This window comes from Lampris incognitus, chromosome 3, assembly GCF_029633865.1.
Source record: "Lampris incognitus isolate fLamInc1 chromosome 3, fLamInc1.hap2, whole genome shotgun sequence".
Classification (NCBI taxonomy): Eukaryota; Metazoa; Chordata; class Actinopteri; order Lampriformes; family Lampridae; genus Lampris; species Lampris incognitus.
Window position 1 is genome coordinate 86515293 of NC_079213.1, and position 25862 is coordinate 86541154.

The 25862-nt window shown below is 44.0% G+C and overlaps 1 protein-coding gene across 2 annotated transcripts in view; it reads left to right on the plus strand.

Moving 5' to 3' along the window:
• The first annotated feature begins 13892 nt into the window (after positions 1 to 13892).
• Positions 13893 to 25862, plus strand: part of spata6 (spermatogenesis associated 6) — a 31287-nt gene continuing 19317 nt past the window's right edge. Inside the window, exons 1-9 of one of the 2 annotated variants that reach the window (XM_056276172.1) lie at positions 13893 to 14010; positions 14424 to 14564; positions 15263 to 15311; positions 15435 to 15476; positions 15591 to 15715; positions 16708 to 16788; positions 19702 to 20181; positions 24810 to 24927; positions 25462 to 25502. In XM_056276172.1, coding sequence (XP_056132147.1) covers positions 13930 to 14010; positions 14424 to 14564; positions 15263 to 15311; positions 15435 to 15476; positions 15591 to 15715; positions 16708 to 16788; positions 19702 to 20181; positions 24810 to 24927; positions 25462 to 25502 — 1158 coding nt within the window. In that variant the 5' untranslated portion in view covers positions 13893 to 13929. The remainder of the gene's footprint in view (positions 14011 to 14423; positions 14565 to 15262; positions 15312 to 15434; positions 15477 to 15590; positions 15716 to 16707; positions 16789 to 19701; positions 20182 to 24809; positions 24928 to 25461; positions 25503 to 25862) is intronic. The other variant, XM_056276174.1, reaches the window with a different exon arrangement.

Genomic DNA, 25862 nt, shown 5'->3' on the forward strand with positions numbered 1-25862 from the left:
GTCGGTGTGTGTGTGTGTGTGTGTGTGTGTGTGTGTGTGTGTGTGTGTGTGTGTGTGTGTGTGTGTGTGTGTGTGTGTGTGTGTGTGTGTGTCAGTGGCGAGCAAGCATAAATTGCTCGGTCCCCTACAGATCCTAGATTACGTAAAGCTTCTCCTCTCCTGTCCTCTGTTTTCTACTCCTCTCCTCTCCCCTCCCCTCCTCATCTCGTCCCCCCCCCCCTCTTTTTTCTACTCCCTCCTCTCTTTCCCCCACTCTGTCCTCTCCTCTCTGTCTCCTTCCCTCACCTTTCATCTTTAAGCCACTCGTGTCTGCTGGAAGAGAAAAGGCTCATTATATCATCTGGTCCAGCTGAGTCCTCCTCTCTGAAACAGCTGGAACAACCTCCATCCTCCCCCACGCTCCTCTGTGTCCCTCTACCACTGCAATCATTTAACGCCTGTGCGTGTGTGTGCGTGCTGTGCGTGTGTGTGTGTGTGTGTGTGTGTGTGTGATACCTGTCCCTTATTCCGTGCTTACTTCTTAACTTTTGATATACATACATAGATAATGCCCCAGGTAAAGTCACATTATCTGGGGGTTTTTCTTCTTTTAAACATTATGTTCATATGCTCATGGTCTTATGTTAAAAACTCATCTTGGCAGGGGTGTCCGGGTAGCATGGTGGTCTATTCCGTTGCCTACCAACACGGGGATCGGCGGTTCGAATCCCCGTGTTACCTCTGGCTTGGTCAGGAAGCCGGATGCGGGTGTGTCCTGGTCGCTGCACTAGCGCATCCTCTGGTCAGTCAGGGTGCCTGTTCGGGGGGGAGGGGGAACTGGGGGGAATAGCGTGATCCTCCCACACGCTCTGTCCCCCTGGCGAAACTGCTCACTGTCAGGTGAAAAGAGGAGGCTGGCGACTCCACGTGTATCAGAGGAGATATGTGGTAGTCTGCAGCCCTCCCCGGATCAGCAGAGGGGGTGGAGCAGTGACCGGGTCAGCTTGGAAAATAGGGTAATTGGCCCAAGTACAATTGGGGAGAAAGGGGGAGAGGATTTTAAAAAGAAAAACGTATCTTGGCAGCTGGTTAATACTTGAACGCGTGTTGCGGTGTGTGTCTGTGAACGCATGTTGTTATATCTGCTTTCGTTAATGAACTTTAATTTAAGAAAGTTGGTTTAAGTCTCAATGTTATTTCACCGTCCAAGTTACAAAGCAGTGTGTGCTGTTTTGTTTTGTTTGTTTTTTTCCTCTGGCTACCGTATTTTCATCATCCAAACACCGCTGCTGATGAGCTTTCTCATCCAGATTGTGAAGGAAAGGCCCTATTATGTGCGAGAGGCTGAGAGTGGAGCAGATCAAGGATGAGAGAATCTGGAAGCTTACCACCATTTCTGTGCACATGTCTGTACTGGTGTGTGTGTGTGTGTGTGTGTGTGTGTGTGTGTGTGTGTGCAGCAGTGTGTGTGCAGTGTGTGTGCAGTGTGTATATCTGTGTGCATGTTCTTTTGTGCACACATGTACATATGTACACTTCAAATGTATAGGTGTGTGTGTGTGTGTGTGTGTGTGTGTGTGTGTGTGTGTGTGTGTGTGTGTGTGTGCGCATATTTAGTAGTGCCTGATCGTGGTTGTGTGTCTGAGTGTGCATGGGCATGTGGGTGTAGGTTTATGTGTGTGAGCATTTGCTATGACTTTTAAGACTTTTGGCCTTTTCCAAAAACTTTGCAAAGATTGAAAGCCACTCAGACTTTTCAAGCTTTTCCCTCTCAGCCTCCTGATTAGGTGTTTCCACCCTGGTTTTCCGGCAGTGGGGGGATTCATGGCTGTTGCCCTTTTCCTGTGTGACAAGGAACAAGTGGGGGAGTTCTGAAATTCTAACGTAAGAGAAAGGAAGGTCCATGTCATGATTCTCTGCGAGTTCTCAGAAATGGAGGGTATCGGAGAGAAGCCTGCTGCCTTCACAAAACATCTTCATACATTCCCGGTTTCAAGTCCAATGCTTTTGGGATAGAAAGTCCGCTTGCATGCTGAAAAATACACTGATACATAGCTGGCCTCCACTTTAGTCCTAACACACCTATTTACAAAAACGTGTGCAAACCACATTAACATACATGTACACACACTCACACACAAACACATACACATACACAAAATACAGGGGGGGTTGCACTGTCGGGCGGACAGCTTATCTGATCTGTGTGATGTATCTGACAAGGCATCGACACCTAGACACACGCCACTCCGTGACAGTGGCACTTCGTCAGAAGCTGTGTGTGGATACCAGAGCTGCCAATGGAACATCATACGCATCACTGATCCTGACACCCAATGGATAGCCTGTGACAAGTATGACAAGTATGCAAATCACTTAGCCTTCAGGCAAACATGCTCCACTACCACCAGCATCAAACATGGCAGATCACACACATCGCATCACACAGATGTGCACAAATGTGTAGGTGTACCTGCCAAGCTCATGTGTCTGCACCCATGCTCACATACAGTGTGTGCTCTTGTGAGTGCTCGTACAAAGACATGCTGACGTGCTGAAAGACATGCATGTGTGCCCACGGGCGCCTGCAGCTGTATGGCTGTACACACAGTGCGTACCATGAGATGCACGATTTCTGAGCGCTATGTTTACCATGCCAATAAAGCTCTTTGGAGTTGACATTGAAAATTGAGAGAGAAATACGAGCATAAGGGGAATCTGATTGGCGAGCTTCCTTCCATTCATCGATTACAGCAGAAGTAACGGACCGAGTTTGCTTGGCACTCCTGCTGCTGGAAGGCCAGTATTTGCTGCTGGACAAACTGGCAATCTTGTCGCACACTGTTGCAGGAGATGAAAGATGAATACGGAGCTACTGATGCCCAATCTGGATGGTGCCGATGTTGAATTGGAGCTGTAGAAGCAACTCAGTGATACACAACCCATCAGTCAGCAGAGACATTTGTCATGTTCGAAAGAGCGGAGCAGATTTCTGCTCCAACATTCACTGTGCTGAAGGTCCTGCTGCCAGGGTCCACGGCCTCCACCGAGAGCTCATGTAACACTCTGAGCCATCTAAAAAGACTTACTTACACAACACGATGACAGACAGCAAACTCACTGGACCTGCCCTTAAGAACATTCATCCTGAAATGAAAATAGACACTGAGGAAGTGCTCAAACAATTCGATGCGGAGGAGAGTAAACTTCAAATACGTAGACCAGATTTAATTATTAATTTATCAGTCAGTGGCTTTTCTCTCTCTCAGCTCTCCTTCGGTGTGTGTGTGTGTGTGTGTGTGTGTGTGTGTGTGTGTGTGTGTGTGTGTCTGTGTCTGTGTCTGTGTCTGGTCTGTGTGTGCGTGTGTGTCTTTGTCTTCTCCTGGATCGCCACCTTGCCATGGTGGAGAAGCTTGTGTGTACCAATGATCCCAAGAGCTATGCCGTCTGGAGCTTGGCTCCTGGTAGGGTCACCCAAGATGGACAGGTCAAGGGGGAGGTTCCAGACGGAGCGCGGTCCAACAAAGACCTCAACGGCGGAACTGGTGGAAGATGTCTCCAGGTCACAATGGCAGTAAAGGTGGATGAAGGCTGCAACAGAAGGAGATCCACCTGAAGACCCAGAGGGATCCAGAGGAAGGACAGTCATACTTGACACCGAATGACCGCCGATGATGATGATGATGATGGTGTGTGTGTGTGTGTGTGTGTGTGTGTGTGTGTGTGTGTGTGTGTGTGTGTGTGTGTGTGTGTGTGTGTGTGTGTGTGTTTGTGTGTGTCATTGTGCTTTGTGCTGGTATCCCTGTCGTGAAACTTTGTCAGTACTGCTAAGAGCACTAGACTTGGGATAGCGACACTATGGTTGGTGCTCATCCTGCTGGAGGGAAGAAGTGTCCAGCTGATGTGTTTTCACTGAGGCCATTCCTCCTCTACAGCTAAGTAATTCCTCTATATTTCATTTATGTTTAGCTTCAGCGGACATGACTCATGAACTTGTTCACAGCTGGGATAGTGAAAACTTATATATATACAGATCTGTATACAGATCTTATATATATACAGATCTAATTAACTGTTTGGCCCTGCTTGGTCTATTTAACATTCCAGAATATTCCCCAGTGACATTCTCTACTGTCCCTGATCTGATGAGCCTGTATTTGTCCCCTTGGGTGGAATGGCGTATTTGGTGCTTGTCTAGTGGGGACAAAACGTGTTCCTTTCCGTAAAGCTGTTGTTGTTGACCAGCCCTGTAATTAGCGTTGCTAATTAGCTCTGTTTGTGTTATCGCCGTGACAGGGCTTGTCAGTGGGGCGTATTGATGGCTCCAATGCCCCCTTGTTCGTCTCCCCGTTAACTGCCATCCAATCTGGCCGGCGTTTTACTGTCTGTCATCTCGTCTATTTTGTCATTGGGGTCCCCGTCGTCTGGTTTCGTCAGCTTGTCTGTCTGTCTGCCAGCCCCGGACACACGGGACAGGAGGGTGAAAAGCCGCTAAATGCCGTGTCACGGTAAACAGCTGGGGTAAACAAATCATGATGTCCATTTCCCTGTTGTCTCATTTGTCCCGTCTCTCATCGTGCGCCCGCGGTGGCGTGCCCTTGACGCGCCGACAAAGACCTGCTATTGATTAGACAAGTCTGGAGTGTGTACTGAGATATTAAAGAGGCTCACGGATACCTCAGTGACTGAGGGCTGACAGGCCGCCGATGGGTTGCAGCCTCCTCTGAGGTGCAGCGGGAGGCTGCCGCATAGAGTCATCCCCGCTGACCTCTCTCGCGCTTGATAATGATAACTCAGTGATAATGATAATGGCAGTGCTTTGAGGTGCGACGAAGTTGGCGGTGCAGGATAAAACATATTATCATTCTCTGAGCACAGGACAGTTTTCTGCTTGAGTAGGGGCTGCCTTGCCTTCTGCGGGAGAGCTTTTGTGGAGGGTGGGGGGTGCCAGGGTGGCTTCGTGGTTAGAGAGTGACCTTCAACTTGAGTTTGTTGGTCTCCATCCACCTTACCGAAGTGCTACATCCCTACAAGCAGCACAGACTTTTTGTTTCCACACTAATCTGGCTCTCTAACCTCACAGTGGAAGCAAATGAGGACCGGTAAGATGTGGCATTGAGGCTTGGTAGTCAGCACCTATCGGCAAGAGGTAAATGGGTTTTAGTGTCAGCCCGCTTGTGTGGATTGTACATGTTTCTTGTATAGGTTTCTTTTATTTGTTGCAAGGATATGCCTTCTAGTTGAATTAAAGCCTCTAAATAGCCTAGGAGTTTGTATCAAATCTGAACTCTGATGGAGCAGTGATCTGACCTGATCAGGGTGTCTCCTTGCCTTTTGTCCAGTGCCTACTGGGATAAGCTGCAGCTGTCACAACCCTTGATTCGATTAAGCAGGTGATTAAATGTCGACTGAAGAGACTGATTTTTTTTTAATCTTTTCCCCACCAACCGCCACCACCATCCGAACTTCAGCCCTCTGACTGTTTCCTGGCCAACATGTGCCTCACTTCCTGATGCAGCAACAGCCGTGTTCCATCCCCCTTGGTTGTCGCTGGCGATGGACCAGAACCAGCCAATGAGGGCATCCTCTGCACCTCTGACTATTTGTCCTGTGGATGGAGTTCTCCTTCAGAAGCCACCCGTCCATCTCCAAGCTTCCTGTAATAGACGTTGAGTCGTGACGAGCCAAGCTGAGAGTCCATCTGTGTGTTGTGGGGCCCGGGAGCTATTTCTGTCTGTGAGCGTGCCTAGCTAGAGAGAGCAGGGCTGGCACCGTGCTCCACTGATCAGAGAGGAAGGAGGAAAACACCAAAAACTTTCCTGAGGTCAGAATGGAGATATCAAGGGTACATAGCGGAGCATGTGAGCTCGTGTATTCTTGAGTGAGTGTGTGTGTGTGTGTGTGTGTGGGGGGGGGGGGGGGGGGGGCTTGAGATAAAATGTGACGACCACCAAATCTTTCCAGCTCTAAGCCACCCAGGCTTGGAATTGCATAGACCTTCTCATGAGGTTTAAGCGAACAGTCACTTTTGTTGTTTAAATCGCTTCTTTAAACTAATGCTCATAGTCTTGCTTTGACGTGACATCTCTTATCCAGTTAGGTATAATGTTCTCAACCATCACGTTCGGACATATTTCATGAATATTTTCATTGTTAAAGTACTTTGAAAACTGCTTTCAGTAATGTTCATGTTATTTATGTTACAAGAGTAGGATTGTACGTTAATTAATCAAAGCCTCAAGGATGCTGTCACGCTCCCATGGTGTTAGTGTGGCCAAATGCAGCAGTGTAGCTTCCTCCTGGCTTTATCAATACAGCCAGCTTGCAAAGTAATGAGACAGAGGCCCATTCCCAAACACACACGCGCGCGCGCACACACGGCAGAGCAGGGCCTGGCGCAGGACTTGCAGACAGCCAGATGGGGTGTAATCACAGACTCTGGAGTCATGTGGAGAGTGTTGCCATCGGCCCGCTGGGTGAAGAATGAGGACTCTCAGAGAGCTCTCTCTCACACTCACACGCACACACACACACACACACACACACACACTCACACAAACAAACATGCTCACAGGCCAAGGTGAGAGACGGGCAATGGAGGGGCTTGCTCTCACATTTAGAGGCTTTATAAGCAATACCACTATGTGTGTACGGGCTTCTGTTTGTCGTGTCTGTTTATACATGTGTTGGTCTTCATGGGGTTGTGACAGAGCGCACAGCTCCCAAGTTTATACCAAGACAACCTGTTCAGACCAAGGACGGATAGTTTAAAATAGCTTTAGGCATCCGGGTGGCATGGCGGTCTGTTCTGTTGCCTACCAACATGGGGATCGCCGGTTCGAATCCCCGTGTTACCTCCGGATTGGTTGGGCGTCCCTACAGATACAATTGGCCGTGTCTGCGGGTGGGAAGCCGGCTGTGGGTATGCATCCTGGTCGCTGCACTAGCGCCTCCTCTGGTTGGTCGGGGTGCCTGTTTGGGGGGGAAACTGGGGGGAATAGCGTGATCCTCTCATGTGCTGCATCCCTCTGGTGAAACTCCTCACTGTCAGGTGAAAAGAAGCGGCTGGCGACTCCACATGTATCGAAGGAGGCATGTGGTAGTCTGCAGCCCTCCCGAGATCAGCAGAGGGAGTGGAGCAGAGACCGGCGCGGCTCAGAAGAGTGGGGTAGTTGACCAAGTACAATTGGGGGGAAAAGGGGGGAGGGGAATCTGAAGGGGAAAAAAGTTAACTGCTTTGAACAAATGCTTTTTACTTATATAGCAACCAGATTGTATGTGCCACAGTTCAGGTAATTTTTTTAGACCATCAGAAAATATTGTAAAATGAGAACAAAAAATGAGTGAGCCCTGTATGGTTTTCTTTTCTTTTCTTTCTTTCTTTCTTTTCTTTTTTTTGGGGGGGGGGTTTATTTGTCTTTCTCTGTAGGCCAGTTGTTTCAATCACCGGGCTGAGTCAGACAGACTGCCTAGGAAGTTGACAGGCTGTATCTGAGCATCAACAAGGTAATGACAAGGGAAAGTGACAGATTATGTCTCTGTGTTGCTCCATCATTGGCTTCAGCCTGGTGAAGAATAAGGCTAGCCTGGCTAAACATTAATGTCAAACAGTGATGGATTGATGGGTGGATATATGGATGGATGGATGGATGCATGGATGGATGTATGGATGTTTATTAGGGTGGATAGATGGATTATGGATATGGATGTCTGTTTATCATTTGTCTCTAGCCTCAATGATTTCTCTCAAGGATATTGTCTTTCTCAATTGGTGTTTGCTACATCCTCATTCATTGTGATTGGGAATATTGTTTCCATTCCATGGTTCTCCACTTCCTCATTAGCTGAACCAGCCTTTCATCATTACCTGTTCCAGTAACCTAATGATCCCAGGCATAGCAACAGCACTCATAGAAGACCAACCGTTTTATAAGAAACGAGGAAGTTATTGATGCTCTCCCTAATATAGTGTGTGTGTGTGTGTGTGTTTGGGGATGGGGGAATTGTATGCAGAAAGGGTTACGCACGTATGCATTCACCTGTGAATTTAAATAAGGTCTCAACAATAAGTAATTGCTACTGAGTGATTCATGCCACCATCGTGCTTTTGGCTGACGAGACTGAAATAAGGTTGATTTAGTCTCACTTACTGCAGAATACAGCGCGCTGTACATTCAGGATTTACTCTGCACATTTGTCTGCCTGCCAGTCCCTTAGTTATTTACTGCAACTGGCTTGGTGTGTTGGTAGTGGGGGGGAAAGGGGTGGGTGAAAGGATTTTTTGTTTTTTTGTATTGGTTTATTTCCTGCTTGTCCAGCATCCAGGATGAGATTTAGTGGTTTGAACACATGTATGTGGATGTGCCACACGTGCCATGCCAGTGCACAGCACAGTTATTGAAAATGCTGAATCTCTCATCCGAGTTGAAAGCATTTGCCCTCCGCTGAGGCCTCAGACCGCTGGTTGATGCCTTGGTTCATGCTGTATTTTTTGACTGTGAGTCAGCCCAGGAGCGAGACACAATCATGCTTGATGTAGCTCGCCCAATTTTACCATTTAACCTTGACTTACTGTCCTGTCAGACATGAAGCTGGGCAGAAATGTGGCGAGAACCTTCTTGGATTACTATAAACTCAACAAACTCATCAAGGACAACAGACCAACACACATACAAAGGTAACGATTTGTTTAGATGGTTTTCACTACATTAATAAATATAATTATGTTGAATCATACCCAAATTTGATGTGTTTTCTGTTTAATATTCACATAAATGTGTTTGGAAAGACATTCGGTTCTGTCGTTTCCTGGGTTTCTTGGACTTGCTGATCATCCAAACCAGTCCATCAATGGTGGTTTGTTTCTGTTGCCTAGTTCTGACGTGTCGGAGAACGGGAATGGAAAGGGCAGTGGTGGTGACAGGGAGAAAATGGAGCGCGAGCAGGAGAGAAGAGCAAAATCATCTGACAGCATGGCAGACAGACAGACAAGCTGGCAAACAGACAGATCTGGAATATGAGGAAAACAAAGAGCACCGTAACAGGAGGATCCTTCACACTTCATTGCCTTTCCGCAACTCCATGGCTATTTAAAGACTTATAACAGATCTGGTACCCAAGCTGGGCCGGTGTCATACATGGATAAGTGTAAAATGTGTAATATGAAACTAAAACATCTGATCTCCATCTTAGGCCTTTGTTCAGTTGCCCATTTCGCTGAGATGTGCTTCTTCCATTCTACAGGGGCCCACACGGGGCCTTCTACTGAGATGGAAATTAGCTTATGTAGCTGTAAACGAATGCATGCACCTCTGTTATTTAAAGCTTATTTCATGACTACTGGTAATTTCACCTGATGTTGTCTTCATTATCTTACTTTGTACCATCAATATTGTTCAGTAGGAAATTCAAGATTACATTTGAGTCTAAGATTGTTTGCATGCCAGTCTTTCTGAAAGCAATGCTGTGATTGAAGCTGAAAGATGAAAAAATATTTTTTTCCAGAAGTACTGAAGTCCTCATCATTAGTCTACATCTAGAGCTTCTCCTTTTTTATTTTTTTAAATAGTACCGAAAATGGTTGTATGAATGAACATGTGAAGGGATTATGTGAAAATAAATAAATTGCAGAAAGCAAACCTCAACGTTTCCCCATAAAGAGTTATTGTATTGCTGGAAAATATTTACCCATAATTTCACACTGCATAGCTCCACCTTGTGGAATAATAGAACCATCACACTTAATAGGTAGCCATTTAAGCAAGAGTGGGGTGAGAAAAAGTTTTCTATGTCGTTGATGTGATGGATGAACATGGCCGTTTTATACAGCACAGTTCATTTATTGAAAGTTTAATTTAAAATGCTCCTTCAGAGAATTCTGGCGCATCTGCAAAGCCATTCCACGTCAGTTAAAACACCTGACACAAAATACTCTTACATGTCCAAATGTGTCTATTAACTTGCCTGATTTGAAGATTGGTGACATGTACATTGGTGAAAGAAAATGTAACAAAGTAATCGGTAATGTTTTAAAATCTAGGTTATTTTCTGATTTTAAAACACCATCAAAAGTAAGAATAATTGATTACGGAATGATGTTGATAAATATTCTAATTATCTAAAATGGCCAATTTCACCTAAAATAAAAGACATTCAGTTAAAAATTATGAACAATTTTATCCAGCTGCTGAAACTACGGCAAAGGTTTCATGTTGAAGTAGATCCTTGTGGATTTTTTTCGAAAGAGCCTGAAGCCACTGAGCATTTATCTTTTTCTTGTTTGGTCACATTGCAGGATCTTTACTGCTGGTTAAATATCGGGACTGTCAGTCCTTCATCTGATGTCAGGTTTTGATTTTTTTTGGATGGTCTCTTAAGGAAGGTGTTGGATATGGTAAACATAATTATCATTATGGGTAAGTATCATATACATAAATGCAAATGGAAAAAGAGTAAAACCTCCTTAATTTGTTTTAAAAATGAATGTAGAAACGATCACCCTTAGAGATGTTATCTAAGAATAAGCAGCCCCTAATGGATCATATGAAGTCATGTGTGTGTGTGTGTGTGTGTGTATTCGCTCCTTATCTGTTCAGAACTTTCCCTACCGTTGAGTGTATATAAATCCAGTGATTCAAGTAAATTGAATTAAAGTGGATTATTTTGCTCCTTATTTGTTGAACACTTTTCCTATCATTGAGTGTTTCTTTTAATATATATATATATATATATATATATATATATATATATATATATATATATATATATATATATATATATATATATATATATATATATATATATCCCAGAACAACTACCAGTTATGATTCACGCCCACTGGCTGAAGAAGCTAACAGCACTCCATGAACACCTGGCAACACAGATGAGCCAGGTAACATCAGGGTCTCATCCTAACTGGCAAACACAGGGGAAAACAATACTGATCGTGAAGGATCCCTATAGAGCAGTCACCCAAGACTAAGAACAGACAGACCAACCTGAGCATAGCCTGGATTGAATACAAGAAAGCTTACGATTCAATGTCTCACACATGGTTACTTAAGTGCTTGGCACTATACAAAGATAACAAGAAACTAATAGCCTTCATCAAGAACTTAATGTGGCAGTGGAAAGAAACAGTAGAGGCCAACTCAAAGGTAACCATCAAATGTGGCATATACCAAGGTGATGCACTATCCCCACTGCTGTTTTGCATAGGCCTGAACTCCCTCAGTCAGATCATCACAAAGAGTGGATATAGATACAGGTTCAGGAGTGGAATTACCATCAGCCACAGATTCATTCATTATCCAAACCGCTTATCCTTACTCAGGGTCACGGGGATGCTGGAGCCTATCCCAGCAGTCATTGGGCAGCAGACGGGGAAACACCCTGGACAGGCCACCAGACCATCACTGGGCCCACACACACACACAGACACAGACACAGACACACACACACACACACACACACACACACACACACACATACACACACCAAGGGACAATTTTAGTACGGCTGATTCACCTTACCTACATGTCTTTGGACCGTGAGAGGAAACCGGAGCCCCCAGAGGAAACCCACGCAGGTACTGGGAGAACATGCAAACTCCACACAGAGGACGACCTGGGACGACCCCCAAGGTTGAACTACCCCGGGGCTCGAACCCACCTCCTATACATGGATGAAATTAAGCTGTATGTCAGGAATATGCACGATATTGACTCATTGATCCACCTCACCAGGCTCTACAGTGGCAACGTTGTGATGCCATTTGGACTGGACAAGTGCGGTTGAATGGTGACAAAAACAGGAAAGGTAGTGAGGACTGGAGCGGTCTGAATTGCTAGATGGCAAGATAACAGACATACAACAGCATTATCAGGACCTGAGTATTCCACAGGCAAATGGAAACCACGAGGAGGCAGCAAGGAGGTCAGCTATGGCCAAATACCTCAAAAGAGTGAGTTAGGTCCTGAGGGGCTAGCTCAATGAGAAGACTAAGATCCAAGCCATCAACATATATGCCCTACCAGTCATCAGATACCCAGCTGGAAGAATAAACTGGCCAAAGGAGGAGATAAAGGCCACAGACATCAGTACATGGAAACTTCCCACAATGCACAGTGGGTTCCACCCGAAGTCCAGCACCCTGAGACTGTGCGATAAGTAAAAAGATGGGGACTTAGGGTTAGTGAGTGTCAGGGCCACTATCCAGGATGAAACAAGGAACATCCATGAGTACATAAGAAAGAAGGCCTCCCAGGATGAACTGCCGAGTGAGTATCTCAGGTAGCAGAAGACAATAGAGTGTGGCGGAAGAAGAAGAGGAGGCATCATGGAAGACTAAGCCCTTTCATGGGATGTACCATCAAAAGATAGAAGATGTAGCTGATAGAGAAATCCTACGAGTGGCTAGAAAATGCTGGACTGAAGGACAGCACAGAGGCTCTGATCATAGCAGCACAAGAACAGGCATTCTGCACCAGATTGGTTGAGGCAGGGCTCTACCACACCAGACAAGATCCAAGATGCAGGCTATGCAACGACACCCCTGAGACAGTCCAGCACTTGGTAGCACTGTGTAAAATGCTAGCTGGGAAAACATACACTGAATGGCATAACCAAGGGGCTGGGATAGTGTACAGGAATATATGTATTGATTGTTGGATTATTGAGCATGCATAAAGACAGGAGTATCTGTACTGAATACAGACTGGAAGTCCCCAAGTCCAAATGGGAGACACTGCCAACGGTGGTTGAGAATGGCAGAGCTAAGATCATGTGGGATTTCAAGTTCCAGACTGACAAGCAGGTGTTGGCTAACTAATCAGACATTGTGGCGGTCGTCAAGGAACAGAAGACAACAGTAGTGATCCATCTAGCAATCCTGAGCGATGGCAATATCAGGAAGAAAGAGCATGAGAAGTTAGAGAAATACCAAGGGCTGAGGAAAGAACTAGATGGGACGTGGAAGGTGAAATCCACAGTAGTCCCAGTGGTAATAGGAGCACTTGGGGCTGTGTCCCCCAAACAACTGGAAGAGTGGCTCCAGCAGATTCCAGGAACATCTGAGGTCTCCGTCCAGAAGAGTACAGTCCTAGGAACAGCTAAACTACTATACAGACCCCTCAAACTCCTAGGCCACTGGTAGAGGACCTGAGGTTGAGGAAGACACGCACCACCCAAAAAAGTGTGAGAGGGAGATTATGACAGGAGTTATATATATATATATATATATATATATATATATATATATATATACTTAGCCCAAAAGGTAAGGACATTTTTGTTTGGTAGATTATTTCTTTGTTGTAACAATGCTTCTTGGCAATAAATCTTATACCGTTGGAAAGCCTGTTTATTTCCCTTTTAAATGGCGCCACATTTGTAAGGAACATGCATTTGTGGGACGAGCAGCAGAGCTGAGTATGTGGGTTGCGCCCATGAAAAATTTGCCAGATCTTCTCTGCCAATGCCAAACAGCTTATTTTGCTGTTGCTATTGACTCTTGTTTTGAGCTTCTGGTACCCCGGGTGCTGACAATCAGCTGCCTGATATAAGATGTACTGCCAAGAAGCATTGTTACAACAAAGAAATAATCTAACAAACACACATTTCCTTACTTTTTGTGCTAAGTTTATGTATGTGGATGTATATTTTCTGGCTTGTATTTATTGTTTCATACGCAAGCTACTGTTCCCTGCTTGAGTTTGCAAATTGCAATTGTTCACTAAAAAAAGTCACAATAACATATTAAGATATAAAAAGAAAAGAAACCTCAATGTTTCCTTTTCAGTAGTTTGTGTGTGTGAGTGGGTGTGGGTGGATGCGTGTTGTACGCAAAATGAACGGGATTTGATTGGCCGCTTCCTGGTCACATGATCCGACTTCCGCTCAGTCTTCCTGTTTGGCAGGCAGCTATGACAACCAAGTTTGAAACTCGGAGGAATGACTTCAGATAAGAAGCTTTCGTTCTCCAGAGAGCGACAGAAATATCTAAAATGTACCGTCTACTTGGACATACAGGCTGTAAGTGTGTTTTTCCTTCACCCGGAAAATGGAGACTGTTCCTTTTTAGCTTAAGTTATACAACAAGCTCGTATCAACCCTCCCAAGGAGGAAACTCCAATGTCGGTCTTGACTAGCGTTAACCTAAATATGTTTTGAATGTTATCTAGCAATACAGCTAACTGTCTCTTTGTCAAATACTAGTTTAAATGTTGGATAGCGAACTACTGCCAAATACATGTTTTGATGGGACATCATTGACCATTTCGTATGTAGTTAAGGCTAGTATGTAGCATGCGCCACTTGATGAGGAAGTGTATTTTTACTCAGCCACATAGAGGAAAATATATTAATTACTAGACCATGTGTGTAACATAAGTCCTTGTGAAACAACTCCTTCTAAAACAATACTCGAATTATGTGGCTTTGTCTAGATCAGAACAAATCCAGGAGTGATGCTACCCCGTCAGGAGGACGTCTACCTCAGTGTGTGCATCATGGGCCAGTACAAGAAGACTCACTGCCTGCCCCCTAACTTTCCTTTGCTCTTTCACCACAAAATGGTCTTTGTCAAGGTGAGAACAATAACCATATGTCACAAAATTATGTGGAGCCCCACTGGCTGGGGCACAACATCCTGTGGTCCTGTTCAGATTTAAAAAGATAAAATCTGTTGAAATAAAGAGAATATACACCCAAATACTACCAACCCCCCCCCCGATTTTCTAAAAAGGGTAGAGAATATACACCCAAATACTACCAAATTCTCCCCACAGGAGCAAACGTTTGTCATGATTGTCTGAAAAGGGTGGCTGGCCTTCCCTTTTTCTTACCTCCTCAAATCGGTTCATGTCAACAATTTCTCATCCAATTCATTCCAGAAGACATTGTTATGACTATAACTCCCCATCAATGTGTCTGTGCATTCTCATATCTCCTTCTGTTTGTACCTGATATGTCCTCATTCAGTACAGTTTCGTTTTATCATGCACCCGAGCTGCCCAGTGCAATCACAGTCCTCTCTTGATGGTAACTGAATAACTCTGCTGGAGCTGTATGTCATCCTTGGTTGGTAAAAGCTTAAGCCGAGGAGAGTATTTCTCTTTCTTTGTCCCCTGTTGTAATTTTCCAGTCGCAAATGCAAACAGCCAAATTGTGGGATGGAGGGAGCCCTGCCTCCAATACAGTAAGGAAATCTAACGGGCAAAGAAATGTAAGAGTAAGAAAACAGAGCCTGTGTTAGCCCACTTAGTCTGTGTCTCTGTTTTTCTAGACTTTCCTAGATGTGGTTGACCCTGCAGATGTCTCTGACCTTCTAGATTGTAAGTGACCTCCTGGGACTGGCTTTCTCGTCATTTAGGGGTGCTGAATCATTTACTTCATAAGTTTATATGCTATTAGTTGTGATACTAATTGGTGCTCATTTGTGTTTTCACCCCTCCCAGCTGACACCACGTCTTTTGAGCTGATTCAGCTGGTGCCTCCAGGTATGCTCTCTAATGATTTCCACATGTGTCTCCAGCCCCTTCATTTTGCCTGTGGGAACATCACAGATTTTAGTCTATGTTTGGTTATGTCTGTGCATGTCTGTCTGGTTTCAGAGGGTGAAATCCTTGCCACGTTGGTGGAGAACACCAGGGGTTTCATTTATCCAGGACCCAGACTGACCTCTAGAAACGGAGTACCGGAGAGGGAGATGGTGATGAAGAAATCTCCCTCCTTCCCTGTAGGCCCCTCCACTTCCCTCCTTTGCTTTACTTGCCTTCTCTTTTTCCCCCTCTTCATCCTCCTATTCAGGTGTTATACTTGTTATTCTTGTTAAGGAGGGCTACAGCTTCCTCCAGGGATGAGGGCTCACTATTACACCCACAATTCCTGCTTTTGCTTCTGCAAAAGCAGATGCAAAAAAATCCCATCATTGAAATGACTGATCAGTAGTGTTTTTGTCAGATGATGAATCTGACTTTCTTTACCCCCCCTCCCACACACACACACCTGCACCATTTGTGGAACCTGTGGACTAATATGTAGTTTCTAAGCCATGGTTCTTGGGCACCAATGTTACAAGTGACATTCATTCTGGAGACACACTAAAGAGACCTTCCTCTGAAGCCTCGGATCCTTTGACTGAACACACAGGCAAAGGATCCGGTAGGTAGGCTGCCAATCTATCCAAAGGCTCTCCCCTGACTCGCATAAAGCTAAACGTTTCCTCAATGAAGGTAGTCTCCTACTCAAGGAGTAAATTTAAATGTCTCGTCCAATTCTGTTACACTGAGAGAAGAACAAAACTGATCCCCCTCTCCCATTTTCTGTCCTTCTTATCTTCCGTTTCTCTGCCATCCTTCTCTCTTTCCATCATTTCTCTGAGAGCTCTCTCTCCTCTCATCTCTCTGTCCCTGCGGATTAGTTTCTTCTCTCCTTTGAGGCACTGGCAGACATTTTTAAATGTCTTCAAGCACTATTCTGTTTGCCTGTTATGTGTTTGTGTTTGAGGTCTACATAGCAATTCATGTGTCTGTATTTCCAAATTGCCACGTTATTTCTACAGCATCGGCCATTCTTTCTCCCCCAATTTTGTTTTTGTTGGAGCATGGCGTAGATTTTAGATTTGCGGTTGTATATTGGTCTTGTTGCAGCACTGTTAGCTGTGCTTTGGTCTCCATTTCTCTCTTTAAAGGTGATTCATTTGTTCTTGTTGCCCCCCATTTCCTCCAGGGAATCTGCCCCAAACTGGAGTTTTCTACCACAGCTGTCATTGAGGAGAGTGGTTGGAGAGACAGCTGGCCCACCTCACCAGTAAGTTTGTCGCTACGTCACATCTCACATGGTCACATACCAGCATGAATCTCACATGGTCTCCCATGGTCATTGTCAACATCTGGTAAAAAATCAGTTATTTAATTTAAATCTGCACTGTAGACAATTATAATAGTGCTGGTATCCAGCATCTGTACTACCCTGCTGTCCTGCTTGTTTGTCCCATTTTAATAATTTTGTTTGTTCTCTCCCATGGTTTCTGCTTGTGTTTATTGTGCTTTGTCCCTCTGTCCCACACTGTGGAATAAACCAGTAAAAGCCCCTCATGCATTAGATTGACTTGACTGTGGCCTTAAGGCTTAACAGCACGGTCAGGATTTAGACTCTACATTGGGTTGAGGTAGCATACATCATAGTGCCCCTCACAAGTAAATGCAGATGTTTGTTAGATTGCTCAAAGTGAAACTGAAATTGATATCGTCACAACTAACTAAATACACCCAGCATTCCCATGAAAGTAACCATAATAAGGAAAGCAAAGATTCATTTCTAGGCAATTCAAATGAGCAGCACCACTCTCTGTCAGCTTTGTCTGTGTTCGCCTCAGAGACCTACCCTCTATTGTTGCCATGGCTACTGCCATCTATCTATGTTTCTATCTATCCCTGTAGTGTTTCAAGGGTATTTGTTCTCTCCTTGTGAATGTAATTACAGAGAGACAGATCTGTGATGCTGATAGCCAAGCCCGTCTTACGGCTTCTGCTAGTTGGGCTTTCATGCAGTCTTTGTCAGAAAGCCAGCCAGTCAGTAGGTTTCGCTAGTTTCTCGCCCCCGGTTTATGCTGACCTGTATCTTTCCTCTGCTGTGTTTCTTTTGGATTTAAAGGGCAACTGGTGCACAGCTGTGTAAAATCTCCATTTTGCCTTTTTAAAGGGAGTGAATATCTTACATTCTTCCTTGTATCTCTCTCTCTCTCTCTCTCTCTCTCTCTCTCTCTCTCTCTCTCTCTCTCTCTCTCTCTCTCTCTCTCTCTCTCTCTCTCTCCTTTCTTGCACTATTGCTCAAGGATTTGTGTTTTATTTGGGCCTCCCTTGCATTCTCTTCAGTATAATCCACTCAGTAATGGCCCTTTCTGTGTGTGTGTGTGTGTGTGTGTGTGTGTGTGTGTGTGTGTGTGTGTGTGTGTGTGTGTGTGTGTGTGTGCTTGTGCATGAATGTGTTTGATGGGATGCTTGGCAGAGTGACAGCCAGCGAGCAGGGTAGTCTTCCCATTTTTAGTGAGAGAACTTAAAAGACCCATCGCTTTCAGACCCAAAAAAAAGGACTTCTGGAAAAAAGTACATGTAGAAATAAAATCCTTCACAGATAGTCCTGTTAGCAGCATCTGATCCATCAGACGGTGGTTGGCGCATTGCTCCCCTAAACCAGAACCATTTATTTTTCAGGTGCAGCAACTGAGGCAGAGCTCTTTAGTTAGATGGGATGTTATTGACAGCAAGGCAGATTGTCAGTGTGTTCTCCCGGGCCCTTGGGGGAGTTGCTTGGATCACAGCACCAACGTGGCTGTCAGACAGTGGACTTTATCCATTCTCCCCCAACTAATGGCTGTACTGCGTGGGCATTTCCCTGACAGCCTGTCTGACTTGCCGCCAAAACCATACCAAGTGTCCTGTTTTATTAGAGGACTAGCATGATAGCAACTGACTCTGAATGCCTCTACCTGTGGCAGAGAAAATACATTCTTTCTCTTTCTCTCTCTCTCTCCCTCCACTCTCTCTCTCACTTCTCATTTTCTGCACCTCTAATCTCTTTTTTCCATCTTATCCCTAGCTCCCCAGCCAGCTGTCTGTTGTATTTCCACCATTGTCAATTTTGTTTTGTCCCCCCGTTCTCGTGTGTTTCCCTATCCGTAAAAAACCCCCAATGCTCTTGACTCAATGTGATGGCACACTTTCTCTCTATCTTTTTTTCTCTCTCTCTATCAAACAGCTTTTTACGCCTCGTAACAGCATTATTTTCCTTCCTGCATTTAAAGCAAGGTTGGTTTTCGTGTTAAATAAGCTACTTGTCACCGGGGCTTTGTCGTTGCAAGGACAAGCCACTCTTTCACACAATGCCAACAGTGCCAACAACAATAGCACCTAATCACATTGGACAAGCCCTCACCCCTCCACTACAGAAAGGAGTAATGACTGTCCCTTAGTGGCTTTCCACCAGCTAAGGACAGCCAGAAGATGTGAAGGAAGGAGGGAGAAGGAAAATGGAGGGAACCTTTCCTTTGTTTAATTTTATTAAATTAGTCCACTCTGAAATGGCAACCTCAATCAGGGTTTATTCGTCATTGCATTTATTGAAAAAATGAGTTTCAGTGTTCTGTCATATCCCTGATTAGCATTTAAATAATCTTTGTTTTACTGGCAGGTAATGCCTTTTTATCATATTAGACTGGAGATGGCCATCAAACGCAATTAACATTTTTACTTAACTTATTTATCCCTGGCCAGCATCACCCGCAGTAAGTGGAATATGGCATCTGAGAATGATGCTAGCGGCCATTAAATTTGTTGAAGCCCTTGTAGAAAGGAGGTGTGTATGTATGGCAGTGTGGACTGAAGGAGCTGCTGTTTTTTGCCAACACTTACGCTGCATGACTTGGCTAATAGTTTAATGGTTTAATCAGGGGAGAACAAGTGTGTGTATAGAGACAGAGAGAGCACTTGGCTTAATGGTTAGAATTTGCAGATGCATCTGGTAAGCATAACTCTTCCGTCTCAAAGGAAATGGAGATACTGCTGAGGAATAAAGCAATGTGTTGTATCCATTTGTTTCTCAAAATGGACAAGTACCACAGCATCTGATGCAAAACCATCTGGACATAATTTTGTTGGAGGGCGATGAACTGTGTAAATATTGTATTATTTAACATGGTTGTCTCTCTTGTTCTCTGTTTAGCCTTCTTGTCTTTCTTTGAGGAGGCTGTCATCATCCCCGTCAGGACCCAGCTTCACTAAAATATCCCTATCTTCATCACCTAAGCAAAACCTTCGGTCTCCAGTCAGCTGGCAGCATGGGAGAGAGGATGATGGGAAATGTTGTTCCTCAAAGAGCAGGAATGAGAAAAGAAGCTCTAAAGCTAGAATTGCAGAGCCTGCATCATTGTCACCATCATGTCAACAGTCTCTCTTTTTGTCCCTCTCTGACCACCATGAGCAAAGAGAAAGAAAGGAGAGGAGACAGTCTCAGACTGTGGCTAGGTCCTCTAACAACTCAGGATACCAGCGGCCCACAGTGGCCTCCACAGCCCGTGCCCTGTCCCCTTACACCCACCGCAGAATGTGCCAGCTGTCAGAGGATGCCAGCCAGAGGCTCAGCCACCTACAGTTGGGACCGCACTGCTTCCGGAAAGAGACGGAGAGACAGCCACCTTTCTTGGTTAGTAACATCTGATAGATTGGTACAAAGTAAAACCTCCCGCAGAGTTGGTGTGAGTCAACAATAAACATGTGCATTTCATGAAAAAATATAATTCTTTCATTCAGCAGTGCAGCAGTAAAACACCTGCGCAAACAGAAAAGTGTGCATACTGGTGTTGTGGTTGGTGATATGCTCTGTATGGTACATATACAGCAAATGTATTTTAGTTCTACTGCTTTTTTATGTCTGTTAATGTTACAAAGGGCAGTGTCCTCCTGCAGTATGTAGATGATTTAATGATCTGCTCACCAACACAACAGGCCTGTGAAAAAGACACATTCACACTGCTTACACATCTTGCTGAAAATGGCCATAAAGCTAGCCTGTCCAAATTACAGTTTGTCTCTGAAAAAGTTTCGTTTTTGGGTCATGTGATCACCGCAGAGGGCAAATCCCTCTCACCCAAGCATATTGAAGCCATCCAAAATATTCCTAAACCAATCACAAAGAAACAAATCATAAGTTTTTTGGGCATGACATCCTATTGCAGACAATGGATTCAAAATTCAAGGTTTTAAATTGAAGGAATTGAACTGATTAGGTGTGAATGTGTCTGCCCAGAGATGGAGTGGTGACCTGTCCAGGGTGTTTCCCCGCTTTCCACCAAATGACTGCTGGGATAGGCTCCTGCATCCCATGACCCTAATTAGGATAAGCGGCTTGGAAAATGGATGGATGGATTTTACAAAGTCATTTATTGCCACTGTCTTACAGTCTTAACATTAGAGACCACCAAAAGAGACCACGAAAAAGGGTTTTTGAGACCTGGGTCACCAATGATCTAAAAACTGTTGCAAGATGTTTCTGTTATTATTGTACCCTATTATTGCATCCATACATATTTAAACACTGTTACAATTGAGCCCTTCTTTACTTGCACTTTACACCTTAATTTGCTCATTTTCTGACTTGTGGCAATGTGCATCTACTTTGTACTTTGATTCAAACTATGGGTCGGGACACACGAGTGGGTTGCAGCAGGGGTGCATGTTGGTCGCGGTATGTCCACAATTTAGAGTAGAAAAAAGAAGACATTTATTTTCATACTTTTTTGAGTCAAGTCAATTAAGTGTATTCCATCTATCCATCCATCCATTATCAGACCACTTATCCTGCTCTCAGGGTCGCAGGGATGCTGGAGCCTATTCCAGCAGTCATTGGGTGGCAGGTGGAGAGACACCCTGGATAGGCCGCCAGGCCATCACAGGAATTGTAATTTGGAATTGTATTCCAAAGTAATATTTAATGTTGGCATTCGTTGTCTGATTCATTTGATCATTAGTAGGTCATGACTGAGGAATGAAAAGGAAAAGAATTAAATCAAAATTTATCTGCACGAAATATTTGGTAGGTCCCGGGCTAAAACATATCTCCACAGGTGCATCATGGTCATGAAAAGGTTTGGGAACCCCTGATCTAATACATATGTACAGTAAATGCATTCAGCCAAGCATACGGTCTTGGCTATGATATGATTACTATGTAGCGCTGTCTGATGCCAGTTGGTAACATTCTCATTTATCTGCTGACTCTCTTGTAAGCCATTCCATTTACAAGTTTCAGCTAAAAGAGTAAATGTATGTAAACGAATGTAAAAAAAAAATCAATTTTGGTGAAACTCCAAGTGAAAGCTGAAATCGAGAACTTTTTGTCAGTTTCAGCATGTTGTCGCCAACCTGTGTTAAAAGCAAGAACAGCTCTTTCATTTAAAGATTAATTAACCGAATGACGCTTCTTCTTTCACAGTATGCTCAGTATGTAAGTAGTGTCTTCCTTTGTATCACTCACAACTGTTACAGCTTACTATCTTCATAACAGCAAGTTCAGAATAGACACTGCCATTTACTAGTTTAGTACAAACACCTTACTTATTGGCATAGCACTGCTATGAAAGACCAAGGCAAAGACAAAGACCAAGGATGGTAGGACTTTCGCTGTTCAGGCCCCAACCTTTGGAATAGCTTACCTTAGGATCTTAGACTAGAAAAATCACTGCCTTCTTCTAAAGAGTCTCTTAAGGCTTACTTTTCCCATATGGCTTTTTCTTAATTATCTTATCTGTTACTTATTTTATCTATTACTTTTATGTGTTACTTTTATCCATTATTTTACCCCTACTTTTAACTGTTTTATTTGTTATATTGTTAAACTGGGCAGCACAGTGGCGCAGTGGTTAGCATGGTCGCCTCACAGCAAGATGGTCCAAGGTTCGAGCCCCAGGATAGTCTATCCTAGGGGGTCATCCCGGGTCATCCTCTGTGTGGAGTTTGCATGTTCTCCCCATGTCTGTGTGGGTTTCCTCTCGGTGCTCCGGTTTCCCCCCACAGTCCAAAGACATGTGGGTCCAAAGACATGTGGGTCAGGTGAATCGGCCATACTAAATTGTCCCTAGGTGTGAATATGTGTGTGTGTGTGTGTGTGTGTGTGTGTGGTGTGGTGTGTGTGTGGGGGGGGGCCTGGGGGGGGCCCTGTGATGGTCTGGTGGCCTGTCCAGGGTGTCTCCCCGCCTGCCGCCCAATGACTGCTGGGATAGGCTCCAGCATCCCCATGACCCTGAGAGCAAGATAAGTGGTTTGGATAATGGATTGATGGATCGATGGATGATGTGAAAGATTTGCTTATAAAAATGGGGGGGGGGGGTCTAACTTCTCTGATCATGAAGCCATGGGGGGAATGCTGGTGGAAGTAGAACACTGTCGTGGAGATTAATTAATTCCACTCTGACATTTAATGAGGAGCAAGACAGAAATCTCTTACATAATTGTCACACTTTATTATGTATATGAACAGACACACAAAGCATGGATACTAAGTGTGTGTCCTGATCTCAGAACCCATTCCCTTTATACCTTGCAACCCATACAGGCTTATTGTCATGATCACAAAGGTGTGTACCCAGAGTTTCTTCCTAATCCTGGTTGGAAGAAGTAGCTTATATATTTATTGCTGGATGGTCATCCCAATGGATAACAGAACTTGCTCAAACAGTTCATAGGTCAGGTTTCCCCTCGTCACGTCAAGTCAAGTCAATTTTATTTGTATAGCCCAATATCACAAATTACAAATTTGCCTCAAGGGACTTTACAGCAATACAACATCCTGTCCTTAGACCCTTGCATTGGATAAGGAAAAACTCCCTAAAAAAAAACGCAGCTCATAATTCTCCAGGAGCGTTCCTTCAGACCTTGTTACACTCAGTGAGTTCCCCACACAGTCCTCTATCAGCTACCAGTTAACAATAGTCCCCTATTAGTTCACATGGAGAAGACACTTTATAGCACCACCTTTGTTCTGCTACACATGAGCTTTAAGCATCTGTCCAACCAATGTAGACTAAAGTTAAACATAGTATATAGGTCATACATGGTCAAAGATTAAAAGTAAACAAACATCATATATGATTATATGGCAGACAAATAGCCTTCACAAGCAGCAAGGCCTCTCACCAACCACCACCCCAACAGTGCTGCTATCCAATGGTTCACTCAAATCAAATCAAATCAAATCAAATCAAATCAAATCAAATCAACTCCTGGGGTGTGAATGATAAAAACCCACCATGGTGCTGTTCTCCAAAGAAACCGTCAGGGGCCGAGTCGTTTTGTTTTGTTTGTGATACACATGGATGGTATTCACTCCCAGCAAGGCAGACATTCTCTTGAAGCACAGAGCATGTTTTTTTTAAAAATTATTATTATTTATTTATTTTTATCCGCTCTTGCTTCTCCTGGGGGAATATCCTGAACTACAATTACCCCTGGTAATTAAAGAGTCAGGCTGCAATTAACAAATGGATACCTAATGAAGTAGCTGGGGGCCTCATGCTGGATACATTATCAGCATGTATTTAAGAAACCAGACATTTTTATATGTGTGCATTGCAGAAGATTTGGAATGGATACAGCTACTGTCAATAGTGTAATAAAAAGGTCATCAGCAGTTATGTGTCCCTCTTTTAATGCTTGCTGTTTGTTTGTTTGTTTTTGTGCTTGTGTTGTGCCTGTTGAAGTTGTCAGGACTGAAATGAACTTTGAGGTGATGAGCTGCAGGGAAATCCTCCATTACACTGCCCTGGATTAGGAAGGATGGCTTGCATGCGTTGTTGCTGCTGTTATTTTTTTTCTTCCTAATATTACTAACTGGAGCCTCTGTGTGGTGTCTTGTTTCTCTGAGTTTTAATTTAACTGATTTGTCAGACTGTCTCCTTGTTTTGATTGTTGGCTGATTGATTGATCCATTGATAGAAGCTCTGTAGGGGGTTGCTGTATGTGTTTCAAACTGAAAATGAGACCACATGTGACTTGACTTGAGAAAAAAACAAATATTCTGGTGTGTAGCTACTGGGGTATGATATTCAGAGAAGAAACATTTAATCACACACTCAAAGGAAGGCTCCAAGTATCAAAACACACCCTCCTGCCCATATCTTTTTTCCTATATTGATGAAAAAATTAAAACTAGAAAAATGTTTGTGTGTGTGTGTGTGTGTGTGTGTGTGTGTGTGTGTGTGTGTGTGTGTGTGTGTGTGTGTGTGTGTGTGTGTGTGCATGCGTGCGTGTGCGTGTGCGTGTGCACACCTCCTTTAGGTGTCTGGATGCCGTAATGTCTCTGTGATGGAGACTCCCTGCTCAAGGCATGTGTCCTCTCCCAAAACCAGTAGCCTGTATCACAGTCACCTTGCCAGCTTCACAGCTGATCACACAGGCAAGCCTTCTCTTTCTCTTTCTTTCTTCCTTTCTCGCTCTCTCTCTCTCTCTCTCTCTCTCTCTCTCTCTCTCTCTCTCTCTCTCTCTCTCTCTCTCTCTCTCTCTCTATCTCGCTCTCTCATGCATTCACTCTCTCTCTCTCTCTCTGATTTACTAAAGTAACTTAACCCTAGAGGATTTTAGTGAATTTGTTGACATCTACAGGTTAAAAACCATATAAATTGTTAATGTTATTATCTGCAGCTATGTTTATCCTGCTATGCTAACATCACAGAGTAGCACCAAGACCAGCCTGCCACGTTTTAACCTTTACATGATTTTTAACCTGTAGGTGTCAGCCGACTCACTAAATTGACCTGGGGTTTAGTTATTCTCACTCAGTACAATGTACAGATAATGTGATAAAATGCAGTTCTTTCCATGTCCGGGTGTGTTCGAGGAATAAACAATATTCCATATTTATGTAATCTGCAAGTTCTTTCATGTTTTTCTTTTTTACACATTTTTTTTCTCAAACCACCTGTCATCCTAGATCCCTCTCTCCTGGGAAGCTACAGACCAAAACCAGCCAAAGTAAGTCTAACTGAAAAATGATTCAAAGAAGCCAGTGTGCTGATGCAGTAGCTCATTCCTAACCTAAATGTCTGTATTAGATGTTAACTTCCCATTTGATATTCTTTTTTTTTCCATACTAAAAATTCTCATTTACTCTTTGCTGCTCCATTGTGAACCAGACCACAGATTTTATTTGCAAGAAAGGGTTTGTTTTTGTCTACTTTGAGTACCAGATATGTTAAACTACAAAGGGGATATTGTGTAGAAAGATGCAGCGGATGCCAGAAACATCACATGTAAAGAAAAGCATAACATCAACCACACTGTGCTTTGATTGACACCCAACCTTAAACTCTATGCGCCAAACATCTGACATGC